This window comes from Alosa pseudoharengus, unplaced genomic scaffold (genome assembly GCF_046254945.1).
Source record: "Alosa pseudoharengus isolate Yale_2024_CS ecotype anadromous, Long Island Sound unplaced genomic scaffold, YU_APseudo_1.1 YU_APseudo_1.1_scf_5, whole genome shotgun sequence".
Lineage (NCBI taxonomy): Eukaryota > Metazoa > Chordata > Actinopteri > Clupeiformes > Clupeidae > Alosa > Alosa pseudoharengus.
In genome coordinates this window covers 32,731,185-32,752,116 of record NW_027468837.1, presented here as the reverse complement: position 1 = coordinate 32,752,116, position 20,932 = coordinate 32,731,185, and the positions used below count along the sequence as shown (strand labels likewise).

The window sequence follows — 20,932 nt, the reverse complement described above, 5'->3', positions numbered from 1 at the left end:
TGAAACACGCCCTCATGACGTCAGTTCAAAGACGTGATAGGGCCATTTGGGAGGAATATCCTCATGACGATTATGACGGGAGGCTCATGCTGCTTCCTTATGTTGGAATATGCGAAAATAAACAGAAATCGAAGGGATACCTTCTTATACGTGATTTCTGCAACAATGGTAGGCTAGCCCAGCCTTTCTCAAACTTCTTTGACCTGAGGCCCGGTCATGGCAGACTTTGGGGTCGTAGGGGAGACTTTGGGGTCGCCTACACGTACCCCCCCCCCCCACACACACACACACACACACACACACACACATACACATGAAATTATCATGATGATTATCATAATCACAATTATTATTATGCTATATTGTTATACATGCACTTTCACTTCAAAGCAGTCCATGTTTAAAGTGCTAACATTGTTCACAAAACGTTTGTGAAAACATGCACATCAGAGGACTGCTTTACTAATGTAAGATATAATAATTATAATAGTTAAGTTAATTGCTTTTGCATGGTTGCATGATGCTAGCATGATAAATACTTCTCAAAACAACAGCAACTATATGGGTGCTATTGTTTTGGAATGTTTCCCTCATGTAAGCAATGCATCATACACTGGTAGGCAAATGGAGAAAAAATTTACATGCTTTTTAAAGAAATTTAATTTGAATGCCTGAATGTAAGGATTCAGGAAACAAAAACAACAGCAACTATATGGGTGCTATTGTTTTGGAATGTTTCCCTCATGTAAGCAATGCATCATACACTGGTAGGAAAATAAAGAATATCTGGGTTCATTGAATTCAACATAGAATTTTAGAACCTTCAATGGTAAACAGCGGAGCAGATAAGCGTAAATCTCTGGAGATCTTTCATAGGAAGACTAATAAGGCTACAATGTCTTTTGGCCACGTTATATTCAAATTTGACTATACTCAGAGGCCTACTCAATGCTAGACAGTGTATTATACAGTCTCTGCTCTGTTTATATGAAAATTGCAAGAATCCACGTAGTTCTATTAAATGCCGTTAAATAAATAAACAGCCTTCCGACAGGTTGAAGCGGAGCTTTGCCACCAAAGTTATCAGGTAGTTTCGGTTTCTGTCGCGCGCGCACATGCATTGAATGAACGCTCATACCACTACTTAATTGTACGGCTCTATGTCTAATGACATCGAATTAGCAAGTATTTCCTCCTGAATGCAGAAACGTTTGTTTTCTTTTTCTGTCGGTCCGCGGTTCCTTGATCAATTGCGCAGCAAATTATCACACGAAGCACCGGGCCTAATTTCACTCCACGGCTCCGCGGACCAGCAGTCTCCACGTTGCGGCGGCCCATAGTTTGAGAAACGCTGGGCTAGCCTACTGAAAACGTTTGGATATTCTGTTATTTTCTGCTGTTGGCTAAATAAATAGACACACATATAGGGGAAACACTTGATATTGAATGTGCTACAATGCAGGCCTGTTAACTGTATGATAACAGTGGTTTATTTAAACTACATCATAAGAATTTATTTCGTCAGTCATTTTAATGAGAAGAATGAAAGTTCTGCTGTGTTTATTGCAAACAAAATTCCGCGATATCTCCCGCGATGTCTCCCTCGAGTCACGTAGCCTGTCTGTCCGGGATGAGCTGCCCTCTGTTGTAGCTCCTCCCGGCTAGCCTCTGAAGATCACGTTTACTAGTTAGCCAGACCAAGTCAGACTCAGTCCATCTCGAACTCGCCTAATGTCTAATAAGGGGAGAACCACCACTCTCGGGAAACTTCCGGTTTCTGAACTGGTTGCAGTTCCGTTTCTGGTTCCACATGAGTGCGCTCACGAATAAGTGCAGAATGAATGGAGGTCTATGGAGCTGTACCCCTCAAATCCACTTTTCTCGGGATATAATTTTTTTTCCCAGAAATTTGAATGTTGCATGCGAAAGAGGGGGCAGAGAAAATACACACCGCTGAGTATTATATTTTTTGAGTCACTTATTTGTTCTAAAAAGCCTTTCAAATGCGTCAATGACGTCATTCATTAGCAGAAAGCTAGTGTGTTGTGGTCCATATTGAGGTTGCAGAAACCATAATCAAATCTTCGATTTTTCAACGACAACCAGGTGAAAGAGACACATTTAGCCGTCTAGGTCCATAGACCCCCATTGTTTTTGCACTTATTTGTGATCGCCCCTAACGGAACTGCAACAGATTGCAGGTACAATGGAGTTAAAGGAATTATCCGGAGTAAAATGCACTTTAGATCAATTTACGGATGATTGGGAGTATACGTTGAGTTGATATCCAAATCATGTCATTCGGATGTGTTTTGAGAAAGTTCGATGTTACCGTTTTTAGTCAAAACTCGTAAGCCTGGAAGTGACGCGGGCATGTCATTTCGCCGCTACAAAACGCTAATTTTATACCTCTTTATACAATTTCGTCGCCGTTTTTTTTTTTTAGAAAAACATAGTCCAGTATTTCTTTCGAAATTGAAATGAAGTTGTATAGACTGGACTATGTTTTTTTTTTTTTTTTTTTTAAACGGCGACGAAATTGTGAATTTCCAGAGCGTGTTACTCCACACTCAGCAATCGACTCCTACGTACTTTCCCCTGAAGATGGCAGCAAAGATGGCAACATTTCCGGAAAGGTACTGGCTTGATGAAATTCATTCTGGACTCTCTATCCGACCACATAAAGACCTCGGGATACTTCGGTTTGGCTTTAGGGACCCTCTCACTACCATGTAAGTGTAATGTTGTTTGGAACTGTAGAAGAGGTATAAAAATAGCGTTATGTAGCGGCAAAATGACATGCCCGCGTCACTTCCAGGCTAACGAGTTTTGACTAAAAACGGTAATATCGAACTTTCTCAAAACACATCCGAATGACATGATTTGGATGTCAACTCAACGTATGTACTCCCAATCATCCGTAAATTGATCTAAAGTGCATTTTACTCCGGATAATTCTTTTAATAGGAAGTGATCCGGCTCTCCGTAAACGGGCTCTGGCAAAATCTAGCCCCAGTTTCCAACCTCTGACTCACACATTACGTGACGTGAATGACGCGGATTGTGGTAATGCACACCGTTTGCAAACTGCCAAAAAAAAGCTTGCCGAATAAAAGAAGGATTCACTGGCCTGTTCTTCTTCAGTGAGTTTTTTTTGGCAGTTTGCAAACCACCACCATCTGTTGGACTTAGGTGTAATGGCAAGTGTACCCTTTAGCCTCGTTCTGGCTGCCGGGTAAATAAGCCGAATAGGTCTACTGATAGCCGGTACCCCGAGAGGCTAGAAAACGGGGTATATTTTCATCAACAGTAGCCTACAGGACATCTCTCGCGTTTGCAGCAGCTCGACGTAATGCGTAATGAATAAGGCGAATCACGTCCCCCATGCAAAACGTTTGACCATGGTTATCCGTCTGGGTTTTTGAGTTAATAAACTTTTTTTCAGCTTAGATCATTTCTATGAGGTGTCCAGAACAACATACTAAAAGTCCTAAGAAATCCTAGTTGAGGAATGTTAAATTCTCATCAATCCGAGATGTGTGCCAATAAGACCAAGCAACAATACACCCCAATGGGGCTATTTTTTCCTTTACTCCTATCAAAATCAAACTTTACACAATGAAAGTACGCATGAAAAGTACATTTTTTTGTATTACAACTTTCCTTGAAAATGAATTTGAATATGCAAATTAGCTATACACTAATTGAATATGCCCAAAATACACCCAAATAGTGAAAAGTAACTTTTTTGTATTACAAGTTTCTTTTGAAATGAATTTGAATAGGCCTATGCACATGAGCTCCACATTTATTGAATATGTCCTAATTTGCATAGGCAGAAACACCATTCATATGTATGACAAATACTTCGGCCCCATCTTCAATCATCCTACTGAAAATGAGTGATGGCAATGCTGCTTTTAGACTGGCCTCTGGTGAGACTTTAAGCTCTCAGTGGGTACAAACCGTTTATTTCTGAGAAATCCCAAGCTAAACAGTGGCTAGTTTTCATCAAAATCCCTGTTTTATTTTTCTAGAAATAAATTAATTTATGTGTACATTGACACATATGACACCCTCTGAATGCATGCCAAGTTTTGTGGAATTCCGTTCATGGGGGTCCATACAATAAATTAATTTATGTTACTGTACACCAACTGGCCTGTAGGTGGCCGGACATAGTTTTCTGTGGATATCTCGAGAACCGTAGGGCCTAAGAGGACCACCCTTTTTTTGTATGTTGGTCTTAAGGGGCCATGTCAACCCATCCCATAACCACTCATTTCATGTACAGAGCCACCTAGTTAAAACCTAGTTACCTAGTTGTAATCACAATATCTCTGGCTGACATGGTCAAAACTGCACAAAATTGAAAGTGTAGGATCATTGACACCCTCTGAATGTATGCCAAGTTTCGTGGACTTTCGTTCATGGGGGGCCATACAATAAATTAATTTATTTGTACATTTAGTGACTGTACACCAACAGATTTTTCTGTGAATATCTTGAGAACCGTAGGGCCTAGGATGACCAACTCTATGTCTAATGTCAAAGAGGTCCTGATTGTGTATTGTGTAGAGGCAGTACCTACTATGGGCCTTTACATGATGTATGAAACAGTCATTTAAAATCTATTTAGCACAATGGTAAACATAACTTTATACAGCTGAATAGTGGCAGCAAATATGAGATATCATGATAGAAGCTTCCACTCGAGGCATCAGAAGACATGTGCACAACATCATACAGAACAAAATCTACAAAACTTCTTTTTGCCTCATTCATAACCTTGAGCCTTTAAAGAGTCAGGATATTATTAGGTAATCCAATGAAGGCATTCGTTTCTCTTGTGAAAGCACAAAATATATGTCATAAAAAATGTTTACTTGATTTTTAAAAAAATGAACATACCAGGATCAGATGTTGTCTTCGGCTTCTTTGTTGTAAGTGGATATCCTGCTACAGAAAATATATTTTAGTTCAGAAGTATTAGGTGTTGTAATCGCAGGTATCTGTGACCTGACATGGTCAAAACTGCACGAAATTGTAAGTGTAGGATCATTATGACACCCTCTGAATGCATGCCAAGTTTCGTGGAATTCCGTCCATGGGGGTCCATACAATAAATTAATTTATGTTACTGTACACCAAGTGGCCTGTAGGTGGCCGGACATAGTTTTCTGTGGATATCTCGAGAACCGTAGGGCCTAGGAGGACCACCCTTTTTTTGTATGTTGGTCTTAAGGGGCCATGTCAACCCATCCCATAACCACTCATTTTATGTACAGAGCCACCTAGTTAAAACCTAGTTACCTAGTTGTAATCACAATATCTCTGGCTGACATGGTCAAAACTGCACAAAATTGAAAGTGTAGGATCATTGACACCCTCTGAATGTATGCCAAGTTTTGTGGACTTTCGTTCATGGGGGGCCATACAATAAATTAATTTATGTGTACATTTAGTGACTGTACACCAACAGATTTTTCTGTGAATATCTTGAGAACCGTAGGGCCTAGGATGACCAACTCTATGTCTAATGTCAAAGAGGTCCTGATTGTGTATTGTGTAGAGGCAGTACCTACTATGGGCCTTTACATGATGTATGAAACAGTCATTTAAAATCTATTTAGCACAATGGTAAACATAACTTTATACAGCTGAATAGTGGCAGCAAATATAAGATATCATGATAGAAGCTTCCACTTGAGGCATCAGAAGACATGTGCACAACATCATACAGAACAAAATCTACAAAACTTATTTTTGCTTCATTCATAACCTTGAGCCTTTAAAGAGTCAGGATATTATTAAGTAATCCAATGAAGGCATTCGTTTCTCTTGTGAAAGCACAAAATATATGTCATAAAAAAATTTAACTTGATTTTTAAAAAAATGAGCATACCAGGATCAGATGTTGTCTTTGGCTTCTTTGTTGTAAGTGGAAATCCTGCCACAGAAAATATATTTTAGTTCAGAAGTATTAGGTGTTGTAATCGCAGGTATCTGTGACCTGACATGGTCAAAACTGCACAAAATTGTAAGTGTAGGATCATTATGACACCCTCTGAATGCATGCCAAGTTTCGTGGAATTCCGTTCATGGGGGTCCATACAATAAATTAATTTATGTTACTGTACACCAACTGGCCTGTAGGTGGCCGGACATAGTTTTCTGTGGATATCTCGAGAACCGTAGGGCCTAGGAGGACCACCCTTTTTTTGTATGTTGGTCTTAAGGGGCCATGTCAACCCATCCCATAACCACTCATTTCATGTACAGAGCCACCTAGTTAAAACCTAGTTACCTAGTTGTAATCACAATATCTCTGGCTGACATGGTCAAAACTGCACAAAATTGAAAGTGTAGGATCATTGACACCCTCTGAATGTATGCCAAGTTTCGTGGACTTTCGTTCATGGGGGGCCATACAATAAATTAATTTATGTGTACATTTAGTGACTGTACACCAACAGATTTTTCTGTGAATATCTTGAGAACCGTAGGGCCTAGGATGACCAACTCTATGTCTAATGTCAAAGAGGTCCTGATTGTGTATTGTGTAGAGGCAGTACCTACTATGGGCCTTTACATGATGTATGAAACAGTCATTTAAAATCTATTTAGCACAATGGTAAACATAACTTTATACAGCTGAATAGTGGCAGCAAATATAAGATATCATGATAGAAGCTTCCACTCGAGGCATCAGAAGACATGTGCACAACATCATACAGAACAAAATCTACAAAACTTATTTTTGCCTCATTCATAACCTTGAGCCTTTAAAGAGTCAGGATATTATTAGGTAATCCAATGAAGGCATTCGTTTCTCTTGTGAAAGCACAAAATATATGTCATAAAAAATTTTTACTTGATTTTTTAAAAAAATGAGCATACCAGGATCAGATGTTGTCTTCGGCTTCTTTGTTGTAAGTGGATATCCTGCTACAGAAAATATATTTTAGTTCAGAAGTATTAGGTGTTGTAATCGCAGGTATCTGTGACCTGACATGGTCAAAACTGCACAAAATTGTAAGTGTAGGATCATTATGACACCCTCTGAATGCATGCCAAGTTTTGTGGAATTCCGTTCATGGGGGTCCATACAATAAATTAATTTATGTTACTGTACACCAACTGGCCTGTAGGTGGCCGGACATAGTTTTCTGTGGATATCTCGAGAACCGTAGGGCCTAAGAGGACCACCCTTTTTTTGTATGTTGGTCTTAAGGGGCCATGTCAACCCATCCCATAACCACTCATTTCATGTACAGAGCCACCTAGTTAAAACCTAGTTACCTAGTTGTAATCACAATATCTCTGGCTGACATGGTCAAAACTGCACAAAATTGAAAGTGTAGGATCATTGACACCCTCTGAATGTATGCCAAGTTTCGTGGACTTTCGTTCATGGGGGGCCATACAATAAATTAATTTATGTGTACATTTAGTGACTGTACACCAACAGATTTTTCTGTGAATATCTTGAGAACCGTAGGGCCTAGGATGACCAACTCTATGTCTAATGTCAAAGAGGTCCTGATTGTGTATTGTGTAGATGCAGTACCTACTATGGGCCTTTACATGATGTATGAAACAGTCATTTAAAATCTATTTAGCACAATGGTAAACATAACTTTATACAGCTGAATACTGGCAGCAAATATGAGATATCATGATAGAAGCTTCCACTCGAGGCATCAGAAGACATGTGCACAACATCATACAGAACAAAATCTACAAAACTTCTTTTTGCCTCATTCATAACCTTGAGCCTTTAAAGAGTCAGGATATTATTAGGTAATCCAATGAAGGCATTCGTTTCTCTTGTGAAAGCACAAAATATATGTCATAAAAAATGTTTACTTGATTTTTTAAAAAATGAACATACCAGGATCAGATGTTGTCTTCGGCTTCTTTGTTGTAAGTGGATATCCTGCTACAGAAAATATATTTTAGTTCAGAAGTATTAGGTGTTGTAATCGCAGGTATCTGTGACCTGACATGGTCAAAACTGCACGAAATTGTAAGTGTAGGATCATTATGACACCCTCTGAATGCATGCCAAGTTTCGTGGAATTCCGTTCATGGGGGTCCATACAATAAATTCATTTATGTTACTGTACACCAACTGGCCTGTAGGTGGCCGGACATAGTTTTCTGTGGATATCTCGAGAACCGTAGGGCCTAGGAGGACCACCCTTTTTTTGTATGTTGGTCTTAAGGGGCCATGTCAACCCATCCCATAACCACTCATTTCATGTACAGAGCCACCTAGTTAAAACCTAGTTACCTAGTTGTAATCACAATATCTCTGGCTGACATGGTCAAAACTGCACAAAATTGAAAGTGTAGGATCATTGACACCCTCTGAATGTATGCCAAGTTTTGTGGACTTTCGTTCATGGGGGGCCATACAATAAATTAATTTATGTGTACATTTAGTGACTGTACACCAACAGATTTTTCTGTGAATATCTTGAGAACCGTAGGGCCTAGGATGACCAACTCTATGTCTAATGTCAAAGAGGTCCTGATTGTGTATTGTGTAGAGGCAGTACCTACTATGGGCCTTTACATGATGTATGAAACAGTCATTTAAAATCTATTTAGCACAATGGTAAACATAACTTTATACAGCTGAATAGTGGCAGCAAATATAAGATATCATGATAGAAGCTTCCACTCGAGGCATCAGAAGACATGTGCACAACATCATACAGAACAAAATCTACAAAACTTATTTTTGCCTCATTCATAACCTTGAGCCTTTAAAGAGTCAGGATATTATTAGGTAATCCAATGAAGGCATTCGTTTCTCTTGTGAAAGCACAAAATATATGTCATAAAAAAATTTTACTTGATTTTTTAAAAAATGAGCATACCAGGATCAGATGTTGTCTTCGGCTTCTTTGTTGTAAGTGGATATCCTGCTACAGAAAATATATTTTAGTTCAGAAGTATTAGGTGTTGTAATCGCAGGTATCTGTGACCTGACATGGTCAAAACTGCACAAAATTGTAAGTGTAGGATCATTATGACACCCTCTGAATGCATGCCAAGTTTTGTGGAATTCCGTTCATGGGGGTCCATACAATAAATTAATTTATGTTACTGTACACCAACTGGCCTGTAGGTGGCCGGACATAGTTTTCTTTGGATATCTCGAGAACCGTAGGGCCTAAGAGGACCACCCTTTTTTTGTATGTTGGTCTTAAGGGGCCATGTCAACCCATCCCATAACCACTCATTTCATGTACAGAGCCACCTAGTTAAAACCTAGTTACCTAGTTGTAATCACAATATCTCTGGCTGACATGGTCAAAACTGCACAAAATTGAAAGTGTAGGATCGATCATTGACACCCTCTGAATGTATGCCAAGTTTCGTGGACTTTCGTTCATGGGGGGCCATACAATAAATTAATTTATGTGTACATTTAGTGACTGTACACCAACAGATTTTTCTGTGAATATCTTGAGAACCGTAGGGCCTAGGATGACCAACTCTATGTCTAATGTCAAAGAGGTCCTGATTGTGTATTGTGTAGATGCAGTACCTACTATGGGCCTTTACATGATGTATGAAACAGTCATTTAAAATCTATTTAGCACAATGGTAAACATAACTTTATACAGCTGAATACTGGCAGCAAATATGAGATATCATGATAGAAGCTTCCACTCGAGGCATCAGAAGACATGTGCACAACATCATACAGAACAAAATCTACAAAACTTCTTTTTGCCTCATTCATAACCTTGAGCCTTTAAAGAGTCAGGATATTATTAGGTAATCCAATGAAGGCATTCGTTTCTCTTGTGAAAGCACAAAATATATGTCATAAAAAATGTTTACTTGATTTTTAAAAAAATGAACATACCAGGATCAGATGTTGTCTTCGGCTTCTTTGTTGTAAGTGGATATCCTGCTACAGAAAATATATTTTAGTTCAGAAGTATTAGGTGTTGTAATCGCAGGTATCTGTGACCTGACATGGTCAAAACTGCACGAAATTGTAAGTGTAGGATCATTATGACACCCTCTGAATGCATGCCAAGTTTCGTGGAATTCCGTTCATGGGGGTCCATACAATAAATTCATTTATGTTACTGTACACCAACTGGCCTGTAGGTGGCCGGACATAGTTTTCTGTGGATATCTCGAGAACCGTAGGGCCTAGGAGGACCACCCTTTTTTTGTATGTTGGTCTTAAGGGGCCATGTCAACCCATCCCATAACCACTCATTTCATGTACAGAGCCACCTAGTTAAAACCTAGTTACCTAGTTGTAATCACAATATCTCTGGCTGACATGGTCAAAACTGCACAAAATTGAAAGTGTAGGATCATTGACACCCTCTGAATGTATGCCAAGTTTTGTGGACTTTCGTTCATGGGGGGCCATACAATAAATTAATTTATGTGTACATTTAGTGACTGTACACCAACAGATTTTTCTGTGAATATCTTGAGAACCGTAGGGCCTAGGATGACCAACTCTATGTCTAATGTCAAAGAGGTCCTGATTGTGTATTGTGTAGAGGCAGTACCTACTATGGGCCTTTACATGATGTATGAAACAGTCATTTAAAATCTATTTAGCACAATGGTAAACATAACTTTATACAGCTGAATAGTGGCAGCAAATATAAGATATCATGATAGAAGCTTCCACTCGAGGCATCAGAAGACATGTGCACAACATCATACAGAACAAAATCTACAAAACTTATTTTTGCTTCATTCATAACCTTGAGCCTTTAAAGAGTCAGGATATTATTAAGTAATCCAATGAAGGCATTCGTTTCTCTTGTGAAAGCACAAAATATATGTCATAAAAAAATTTAACTTGATTTTTAAAAAAATGAGCATATCAGGATCAGATGTTGTCTTTGGCTTCTTTGTTGTAAGTGGAAATCCTGCCACAGAAAATATATTTTAGTTCAGAAGTATTAGGTGTTGTAATCGCAGGTATCTGTGACCTGACATGGTCAAAACTGCACGAAATTGTAAGTGTAGGATCATTATGACACCCTCTGAATGCATGCCATGTTTTGTGGAATTCCGTTCATGGGGGTCCATACAATAAATTCATTTATGTTACTGTACACCAACTGGCCTGTAGGTGGCCGGACATAGTTTTCTGTGGATATCTCGAGAACCGTAGGGCCTAGGAGGACCACCCTTTTTTGTATGTTGGTCTTAAGGGGCCATGTCAACCCATCCCATAACCACTCATTTCATGTATTGAGCCACCTAGTTAAAACCTAGTTACCTAGTTGTAATCACAATATCTCTGGCTGACATAGTCAAAACTGCACGAAATTGAAAGTGTAGGATCATTATGTCACCCTCTGAATGCACGCCAAGTTTCGTGGAATTCCGTTCATGAGGTACATACTGTACAATAAATTAATTTATGTTACTGTACACTAACTGGCCTGTAGGTGGCCGGACATAGTTTTCTGTGAATATCTCGAGAACCGTAGGGCCTTGATTTTTAAAAAAAATGAACATACCAGGATCAGATGTTGTCTTTGGCTTCTTTGTTGTAGGTGGAAATCCTGCCACAGAAACTATATTTTAGTTCAGAAGTATTACAGTGATCAACCTTCATTACTGGTCACATCCAGGCATAACTTAAGGGAAACATTTAGCAACAGGGTGAATATATGCCCATGCATGCTGCAAAAATATGCAATATGACTATTTCAAATACAGGTATAGAGTTGCTTTATTATCACAAATATACACCACTGTTGAATCATTGAGGCTCATTTTCAATCAATCCATATAATCCATCAATCCATATAAACTATGTCTAATTAGAGACAGCTCCTAAATGTTTAGATGCAGTTCCTGCTATGGATTTTTAACTGAAGATTTTGTTCATAGATGATAAAGACCTCTTTGGGGCTTATTCTCACCATTAGGTATGTTCGGTATTATACCATAAAAGCTATAATATGTCTATTTACAGATAAGGTCATTTTAAACCTATTTAGCACAATGGTAAATACACACACATGTCATTTAAAGAGCAGGGCCTAATAAGAGCACATGTAGGGTGTTTACCTGGGATGATGTATTTGGCACTGCGTGTTGAATGGGTGGGAGGCTTTGTGTTCACTGTGTAATTACAGCTGACCCCCTCACCTCTAGCTGACTGCAGATGCTTCAGTAAATCTGCTCTGCTTACATAAAAAATGCAGTTAGAATGTCCATCTTTTTTATTTGATTGTTTACTCTTACTTTTACTAAACAAGTGCTCTGCGATGAAGAGATTACAACTGATGACATCAGCAGAATGTCTGTAGATTTCACATGTAATCATGGTGAGGCCATCTGCAGCCTTGTTATTCACACTGATGATGGGCAATTGTTCTGTAAGGAAACATAACAAACAAAACTTTCAAATCAGATGATAGGTAAGTTTGTTGCTTTTTAAGAAGTAATGTGTCCTGAAATATCTTCCTGATAAACCTGCATATAAATTTGGCTAGGGTGCCGGAGCAAGAGACCCTCGGGGCCAAGATGGCAGCCAATCCAATATGGCCGCTGCCCGAAAAGGGTTCCGACTAGCTTTTAACCACATGAGCTACAAATACAAACTTGATGTCTTTTTCAACTTAATTGATCATGGGAAACATATAGGAATGTTTATATTTATGACCCAGTATATCTGGACAGCTTAATCCTCCAATTCCAATATGGCCCCTGTCCAAAAAAGCAGTTTTGACTGTAGTTATTACATTACATTACATTACATTACATTACATTTGGCTGACGCATTTTTAGCCAAAGCGACTAACAACATGGTAAACAGTTTAAGTTTAGAGCAATTCTCAACAATTTTAGGACAATTTAAAAAACATTAGAGTACAGTAAGAATAAGTGCATCAGTGAGTGCAGTTTTTAACAGTTACGTGTCAGTTTAAGACGGCTGGTGAGTGCTAGGATCAGCAAGACTTGTTGTAAGTGTTGCTATGAGAGGAGATGTTCTCTAAGAGCTGGGTCTTCAGGAGTTTTTTGAAAATGGAGAGGGATGTCCCTGCCCTTGTAGGAACTGGCAGTGTGTTCCACCAGCGAGGAACAACAGATGAGAAAAGTTTGGATTGGCCTGAGCGTACCGGAGGTGGAGCTAGACGTCGTTCGTCTGAGGAGCGCAGCGGTCTGGAGGTAGCGTATGTCTGTATGAAGGCATTCAAGTAGGTGGGAGCAGAACCGGAGACTACTTTGTGGGCAAGCGTTAGAGCCTTGAATTTGATGCGGGCCGCCATAGGTAGCCAATGTAGCTGGATGAGTAGCGGGGTAACATGTGCCCTCTTGGGTTGGTTGTAGACCAGGCGCGCCGCCGCGTTCTGGATCATCTGAAGTGGTTTCACTGCGCAGGCTGGGAGACCTGTCAGGAGGGCGTTGCAGTAGTCGAGTCGTGAGATGACTATTGCCTGAACCAGAAGTTGGGTGGCATCTTGATTTAAGTAAGTCCTGATTTTCCGTATATTGTAGAGTGCGAAACGGCATGACCGGGCGACTGAGGCAACATGATCTGAGAAGTTTAGTTGGTTGTCGAGAACAACTCCTAGATTTCTTGCAGTCCTGGTAGGTGAAACAGACAGAGAGTCAAATTTGATGTTGATGTCGTGGTGTATGGTAGGTTTAGCTGGGAGGACCAGCAGTTCAGTCTTTGAGAGGTTCAGCTGGAGGTGGTGTGCCTTCATCCATGTAGCTATGTCTGAGAGGCAATCCGAGATCCGTGCTGAAACCAAGTTATACCCCATTGTTTGCGCCAATTTATCTACAAGCACCAAATTTGGCACAGATGTAGCTCAGGTCATACTGAAATGATTGAGCTAGGGCGCCGCAGCCAGCGACCCTTGGGGCCAAGATGGCAGCCAAATCCAATATGGCCGCTGCCCGAAAAGGGTTCCGACTATAACTTTTGAACCACATGAGCTGCAAGTACAAACTTGATGTCTTTTTCAGCTTAATTGATCATGGGAAACACATATAAATGTTTATATTTATGACCCAGTATATCTGGACCCCTTAATCCTCCAATTCCAATATGGCCTTACACCCCATTGTTTTCGCCAATTTATCTACAAGCACAAAATTTGGCATGGATGCAGCTGAGGGCATACTGAAATGATTTATCGAGGATGCCGGAGTCAGTGGCCCCTGGGACCAAGATGGCTGCCAAATCCAATATGGCCGCCACCTGAAAAGGGATTACTGTAGGCTGCATATTTTGACCCAGATGAGATACAAATGTAAAATTAATAAATATTTCACCTTTTCTGGCTATGGGAAATATATATTTATGATTGGGTATATGTGGACCCTCAAAGTCCCCAAATGCAATCTGGTGACTGTCCGAAAAAGGGTTTTGACTACAACGTTTGAACCAAATAAGCTACAGATGAAAACTATTTTTTTTACCATGACCACACATTAAATGACCTAAGCTTTCTCAAAAAATAAGAGTCTGCTCTGACCCTTCTTTGGGGCAGCCGTGGCCTACTGGTTAGCGCTTCGGACTTGTAACCGGAGGGTTGCCGGTTCAAACACCGACCAGTAGGAACAACTGAAGTGCCCTTGAGCACCTAAACCCTCACTGCTCCCCGAGCGCCGCTGTAGCAGGCAGCTCACTGCGTCGGGATAAATGTGTGCTTCACCTCACTGTGTGTTCACTTTGTGCTGAGTGTGTTTTACTAATTCAAGGATTGGGTTAAATGCAGAGTCAAATTTCCCTCACGGGATCAAAAGAGTATATATACTTAGTAGTACTTAGAGTATGTATACAGCCTCAGTGTTGTACCTCCAATCCAGTTTATTGTCTATAAGAACACGCACATATTTGTAGTTCTCAACAACTTCCTCACCCAGTATTGAAATTGTATTTAGCTCAGGCCTGGCCCTACGAAAGTCCACCACCATTTCCCTTGTCTTAGCCACATTCAAGACAAGGTTGTTGTTTCTGCACCATGTCACAAAGTGGTCCACCAGTTGCCTGTACTCCGTCTCCTCACCATCACTGACACACCCCACAACTGCAGTCTGTGAACTGTCTGAGAACTTCTGCAGGTGACATGACTCAGAGTTGTACTGGAAGTCTGAGGTGTACAGTGTGAAAAGAAAAGGAGACAACACAGTCCCTTGTGGTGCTCCTATGCGACTGACTACCTGTTCAGACACACACCCTTTCATTCTCACAACCTGTGGTCTGTCAGTCAGGTAATCAGTAATCCATGAAGTTGTGGAGGTGTCTACTTGCATCCTTCAAAGCTTGTCACGTGGCAGCATAGGCTGTATGGTGTTAAAAGCAGTTGAGAAATCAAAGAACATGATCCTCACAATACTACCAGCCCCTGTCCAGGTGAGAGTGTGTTCTATGAAGCAGGTAGATTAAGGCATCCTCCACATCCACCTCTGGACGGTATGCAAATTGTAATGGGTCCATGTAGTGGTCACCTGTGGTCTCAGAAGATGACCAACAACAGTGTTTAGCCAACTACTTCCTTTCCTACCAACTTCCTTCCTAACCAGGTGTACTTTTTTCCATAAGTGTTTTGTTCTTATGACTACAATTGTGAGAGAGACCATAAGAATGAGAATTCATGAGAGAGCAAACAGTTATTGTGTGCACATCCCACCTTCTGGCAGGTGCAGGACAAATTAAAACTTACTCAATTGAAAAAATATAATGTCCGCAACACTGCTTTTGACTCCCATATATTTAATGCACAACAGGCAACGTTTCGACCCTGCTGGGTCTTCTTCAGGCAAAAATTTATGAGAGAGACCATGAGAATACACTGTTGTTGTTTTTATGTTATTGCTGTTTTTTTGATATGCTAAGCAAACCTTTGAAGAGTTTTGGACAAATTGACTATATTATTCTTTTAACAATTTGACATATTATAAATATTGCCTTGCAATAATAATTGTGTCTTATTCTTTCTTATATGATTACATTTCAAAATGTATTCACCTGTGGTACATTGAAAGCATTTCACTTTTATAAGGAAATTAATCCACATTGAGAATAACCTTCAAAGTTGTGGTAAAAAAAGATTTTCAACCAAAGTCTTGAAAAGAATACAGGTTCCAGACTTAAACAAGCATACATATAAATATGCCAATGGACTTCCTGTGGTCAATAAACTAAAAATAGACACAACATCCTCATTTGTAGCGCATTTGGTTCAAAATTTGAAGCCAAAACCCTTTTTCGGACAGCAGCCATATTGAATTTAGGGAATTTGGGGGGTCCTGATAAACCCAATCATAAATGTAAGTATTCCTATGGGTTTCCCATCATCAAAAAAGGTAAAATAGACATCAAGTTTGTATTTGTATTGCATCTGGCTCCAAAGCTATAGCCGAATCCCTTTCAGGCGACAACCATTTTGGATTTGGCTGCCATGTTGGTCTCAGGGACCACTGGCTCGGGCGGCCTGGCTAAATCATTTCATTATTCCCTCAGCTGCATCCGTGTCAAATTTGTTGCTTGTAGATTAATTTGCACAAACAATGGGGTGTAAGGCCCCATACTACAGCCGAAACTGCTTTTTTGGACAGCGGCCATATTAGAATTGGAGGAATAAGTGGTCCAGATGCACCGGGTCATAAATATTAACATTCCTATGTATTCCCCATGATCAATTAAGCTGAAAAAGATATCAAGTTTGTATTTGTAACTCATGTAGTTCAAAAGTTATAGCCGGAACCCTTTTCGCGCAGCGGCCATATTGGATTTTGCCGCCATCTTGGCCCCAAGGGTCGCTGTCTCCGGCGCCGTAGCTAAATCATTTCAGTATGACCTAAGCTACATCTATGCAAAATTTGGCGCTTTTAGATGAATTTGCGCGAAAATGTGCTTAAGGCCCCCCACTATTGGGGAAGATGAACAATCAGCAACCAATAAGCAACCAACATTTTGATGCAAGCATGGAGGAAAAGTTACAGAATAGATCACTTACCCACTGAAACAGAGGAAGAGTGATCAGAGGGAAAGGAAGAGATGGTGTAGAAACACGTGACATCAGTTGGTGAATAGAGTTCTTGGCCGGTCAGCTGAGCTATCTGCTTCCATGTGAGAGAGAGCTGGCATGATGCAGAGGTGCGTGTAATTCTCTGATCTCCCATGAAGTAAAAATTACACTGAGACGCAGGAGATGATGCATAGACCTCACAGCTCAGATGAAATGTCTGACTTTTTCCGGTCACTGCAGGAAACACCTTCACCTCTGGTTTAGGAAGCTCTGTGTCACCAACAAATAAGTATGTGATTATTCTCCAAGGTCAAAAACATGAGTAAATATACTTGCATTGTATTCTTGCAGTGTTTATATGCATATCACTGATATCAGCATAAATATCTACTTCTCCATTTCCACATGATATCAAACATTCACACATACTACACATACATTTAACAACATACCAGTGACTTCCACAGAGGGGCCAAGATCATATAGAGAGCGTATCCCATAGCCTCGCTCTTCATAATAGAAACATCCCATCTGCAGTTTAATTGGTAAATTCTGTCCTTGCCATCTGATGAGGTCACGCCCGCGGACAGTGAGGTGACATGAAGCAGCATGACGAGCATCCACCTCTTTACCCACAAAATAGAAATGACATCCAGACACAGGGGGTAACTGATGGGTCCCACAGTTAAGGTGGGCTACATCACTCTCATGCTTAAGTGCAACATTCATTTGGGGAGAAGGCCCTGTAACACATTGAAATGTATTAGTTATAATCACACAGTTATAATCAGGACATTTCTTTTTTTTAAATGTTCTTTTTCTGAGGTTTCTATACAGTTACTCCTTTTGAAATTTTGGTTCTTCATAAATCCCCCACAATATCTTGTATGACTGACAGGAATATAGAAAGTCAAAGTAACCAGAACTACAGGCCTTAAAGGACCCTACCTAGTACAGTCAATGAGGCACTTCTTGATGTTTCTGAAGGGTAACGTCGCTGAGAGTCTGTGATCATGTAGCTGCAGGTGATGTTGATCTCGGCAGGTGACCTTTGCTTTGCACGCTTCAAGAGCTCCTGGGCCGTGACTGAGTACTGACATGAGCTTAACGGTGTTTCCTTTACCCCTTGAATGTAGAAAGAACACTCAGCAGGAGGAGGCCTGTGAGGAGGCTGAGAGGCCACACAGCTGAGTTGAACTGTGTCTGACTCTCTAATGACTGTAGGAGTAACCTCAATACGGGGCCGTGGAGATCCTAGAACAAAGACATGATAACTGATGGATATGATGAAATGTACAGACTTACTGTACCGGTATACCATAAGGCTCATTAAATCCAATCTATAATGTGCAATGAAAATGCCAACACTTGTGCTTTCTCCACAAAAAAAATGTATAAGTAAGTAAGTATATATACTCTTTTGATCCAGTGAGGGAAATTTGGTCTCTGCATTTATCCCAATCCGTGAATTAGTGAAACACACTCAGCACACAGTGAACACAGTGAGGTGAAGCACAAATGAACATTTGTCTTGCTGTGGAGAGGCAATTATTTTTTATTCATTACAATAATTTATTTTGATGAGAACTAAGATCATCCACACAGCAAAAACACAGGGAGTAATGGGAAACTGTTTGCTAAGTATATCTTTTAACCGATCAGAGTATACCTGTCATTAATTAAAAGTCATTCTTGATTAACATACCTTGGGAAAAGGTAGATGAACCTGAAGAAACATGGAAGAGAAGACACTATCACTGATGTTTAGCATGTAGCTCATACTACTAGTAATCAACTGAGAAACCACTAAAGATCAAGCATACCAGCCACCAGGGATGTAGTGGAGGCTAAACGCAAGTAAACGCAGTTTATCCACCTCTGAAATTTCAGAAATAGAGTTTATCCACCTCTTCTTAGAGTTTATCCACCTCTCAGAAGAGTTTATTCACCAATTGCAACTTTTAACATTCTAAAATCATACTCCACATTCACACTATGTACACTCATCAACATTCTAGGAACCATTTGGTATTGTTATAAACATTTGACAATAACTTCCACCACCACATCAGATACTGCATGGTGCAGTCCACCTCACCAAGATCACAGAAATCATAGTTTACCCACCTCTTATTTTACCACTACATCCCTGCCAGCCACCACTAGTGTGTACTTTTCAAAACAATAGTGAGTATTACAATGGCAACATTCTGTATGCAATGATTTCTTCATTAATTAATTAGGTTCATTACACAATGCACAATGGTTCACTTTTTTACTGTGTTTATATAGCAGTTCACAAATGCAGTTAATTCTAACATTTTAGCAGTTGCCATGTATTGTCATGCATGTACAGTATGTATCTATTATATTATATCATTTTCTCATAAAAGTACAAGCTTGTCTTGTAGATAGAAGTTCTTCACGTCAAAGAGTGGAACAACAGAGGAAATTAAATCCAAAATTAAGAAATAATAAAAAATAGAAATAACTTACAGCAAAAACGGCTGATCAGGAAAACTGTCATGAGAAGCGTGAGAGGTGCCATTTCAGCTTCTAAATATTCACTGAAAGGGATTCGACAAAAGCTGTCCGACTATAAGTGGTTTAATAGAATAAGGAAGTAACAGTTGAGAAAAAGAAACTAAAGCTCAATGATCTTACACTCAAATCACCACAGGCCTCACTGTGGTTAAAGACACATTTCTCAGAAACTACGGCTTGTTGATGATGTTTCACTCTTAGTTTAACTCCCCTTGCTAAGATCTGAATTCTCATCAAAGAGAATACAGGGTGACCTATAATAAATTATTTGTATCTGTGTCATATATATTTTGGTGTGGTTGTTTGCCACAAAACACTGTTTGCACGGTGTCTAATCAGATTCACCTGGGCTTTTAAAGCCTAATAAGAAGCCATCTATGGCAACCAAACAATGAAAAAACAGATAGAAATAAAGTTAAGAGAAAAAAACAGAAGGGTATGCTGCTGAGGAACCTGATGAGCCCTTTCAAAAGTATCTAAATGCAAGTGCCACATTCACAGTCCATATCGTTCAATTCAAATTTGCATCTCCGATGTATGCTCCCCATTCACTTGAATAGGAAAATAACGGCCCAAAGTGCGACTTGACTAATAGGACTTTGGTAACATTTTGTGCAACAACAAACAGATAACAAAAAACATGTTTGAAGATGAAAATTAATTTGTACAAGAACTTTAATAGGCAATCAAATCATTTGACAAATATATAGAGGAGTCCAGAGTGAAACCTGTGATGGACCCTCTTTGGTATAACTTTGCAGTCATTTCCTGTCCTTAGACATACATGCAATACTAGCACTAAGGTCAAACACTGTACTAAAAAAATACTTCTTTACTAGATGTCTGTGGTGTGTGTGGTTATGCAGTCAGCTTTATTTTAAAAGAACTCTGCAGTTTGAAGGTTTTACTAAACTGCGTAGGCCTAATGATTAACATGCATTGCATGTTTTTACATAATCCTAAATGACTTCTGCATATTTATGATCAGAATTACTTTGCACATTTTCCTTCTGATGAAAGATTATACAAATTTTCAGACACAAATAAATTAAATGAAGACAGAAGGCAGACATTATTAATCACAATCTAATCTAAGTTTTGCTGTTGCTGAAGCAGATAGCAGTTACCAAAAAGTGACCATAGAGGGCAGTAGATCCGATGGTATGCAGAGACCAAATGTGCTCCTCAGTAACGTCCCAGAAGGATGGAGAAACACAGAACCACACACAGGCACAACATCTGAGAGGCTAGTGGGGACTCAGAAGCAGAGGTGGGTGGAGCCAGACAGAAGGTTGCAAATGTACTGGAGGATTCTGCAGCGAAAACAAAGAAGTCTTTAGTATAAATTTAATCAATTTAATCTGCTCAACCAGTTGCTACACTAT

At 39.7% G+C, this 20,932-nt stretch overlaps 1 protein-coding gene across 7 annotated transcripts in view; it reads right to left on the bottom strand.

The window, feature by feature from the left end:
* LOC143104461 (uncharacterized) overlaps nucleotides 1-19,641 on the bottom strand; it is a 40,996-nt gene extending 21,355 nt beyond the window's left edge. For 2 of the 7 annotated variants that reach the window (XM_076268544.1, XM_076268546.1), the window contains exons 1-11: nucleotides 19,500-19,641; nucleotides 18,709-18,729; nucleotides 17,952-18,257; nucleotides 17,456-17,746; nucleotides 16,992-17,273; nucleotides 12,082-12,390; nucleotides 11,526-11,570; nucleotides 10,882-10,925; nucleotides 8,889-8,937; nucleotides 5,906-5,950; nucleotides 4,912-4,959 (exon numbers count right to left, since the gene is read on the bottom strand). In XM_076268544.1, the coding sequence (XP_076124659.1) occupies nucleotides 4,912-4,959; nucleotides 5,906-5,950; nucleotides 8,889-8,937; nucleotides 10,882-10,925; nucleotides 11,526-11,570; nucleotides 12,082-12,390; nucleotides 16,992-17,273; nucleotides 17,456-17,746; nucleotides 17,952-18,257; nucleotides 18,709-18,729; nucleotides 19,500-19,551 (1,492 nt within the window). In that variant the 5' untranslated portion in view covers nucleotides 19,552-19,641. Of the gene's footprint in view, nucleotides 1-4,911; nucleotides 4,960-5,905; nucleotides 5,951-6,900; nucleotides 6,946-8,888; nucleotides 8,938-10,881; nucleotides 10,926-11,525; nucleotides 11,571-12,081; nucleotides 12,391-16,991; nucleotides 17,274-17,455; nucleotides 17,747-17,951; nucleotides 18,258-18,708; nucleotides 18,730-19,499 lie in introns of all 7 variants that reach the window. The other 5 variants (XM_076268545.1, XM_076268550.1, XM_076268547.1 and 2 more) reach the window with 5 other exon arrangements.
* Nucleotides 19,642-20,932: the final 1,291 nt, after the last annotated feature.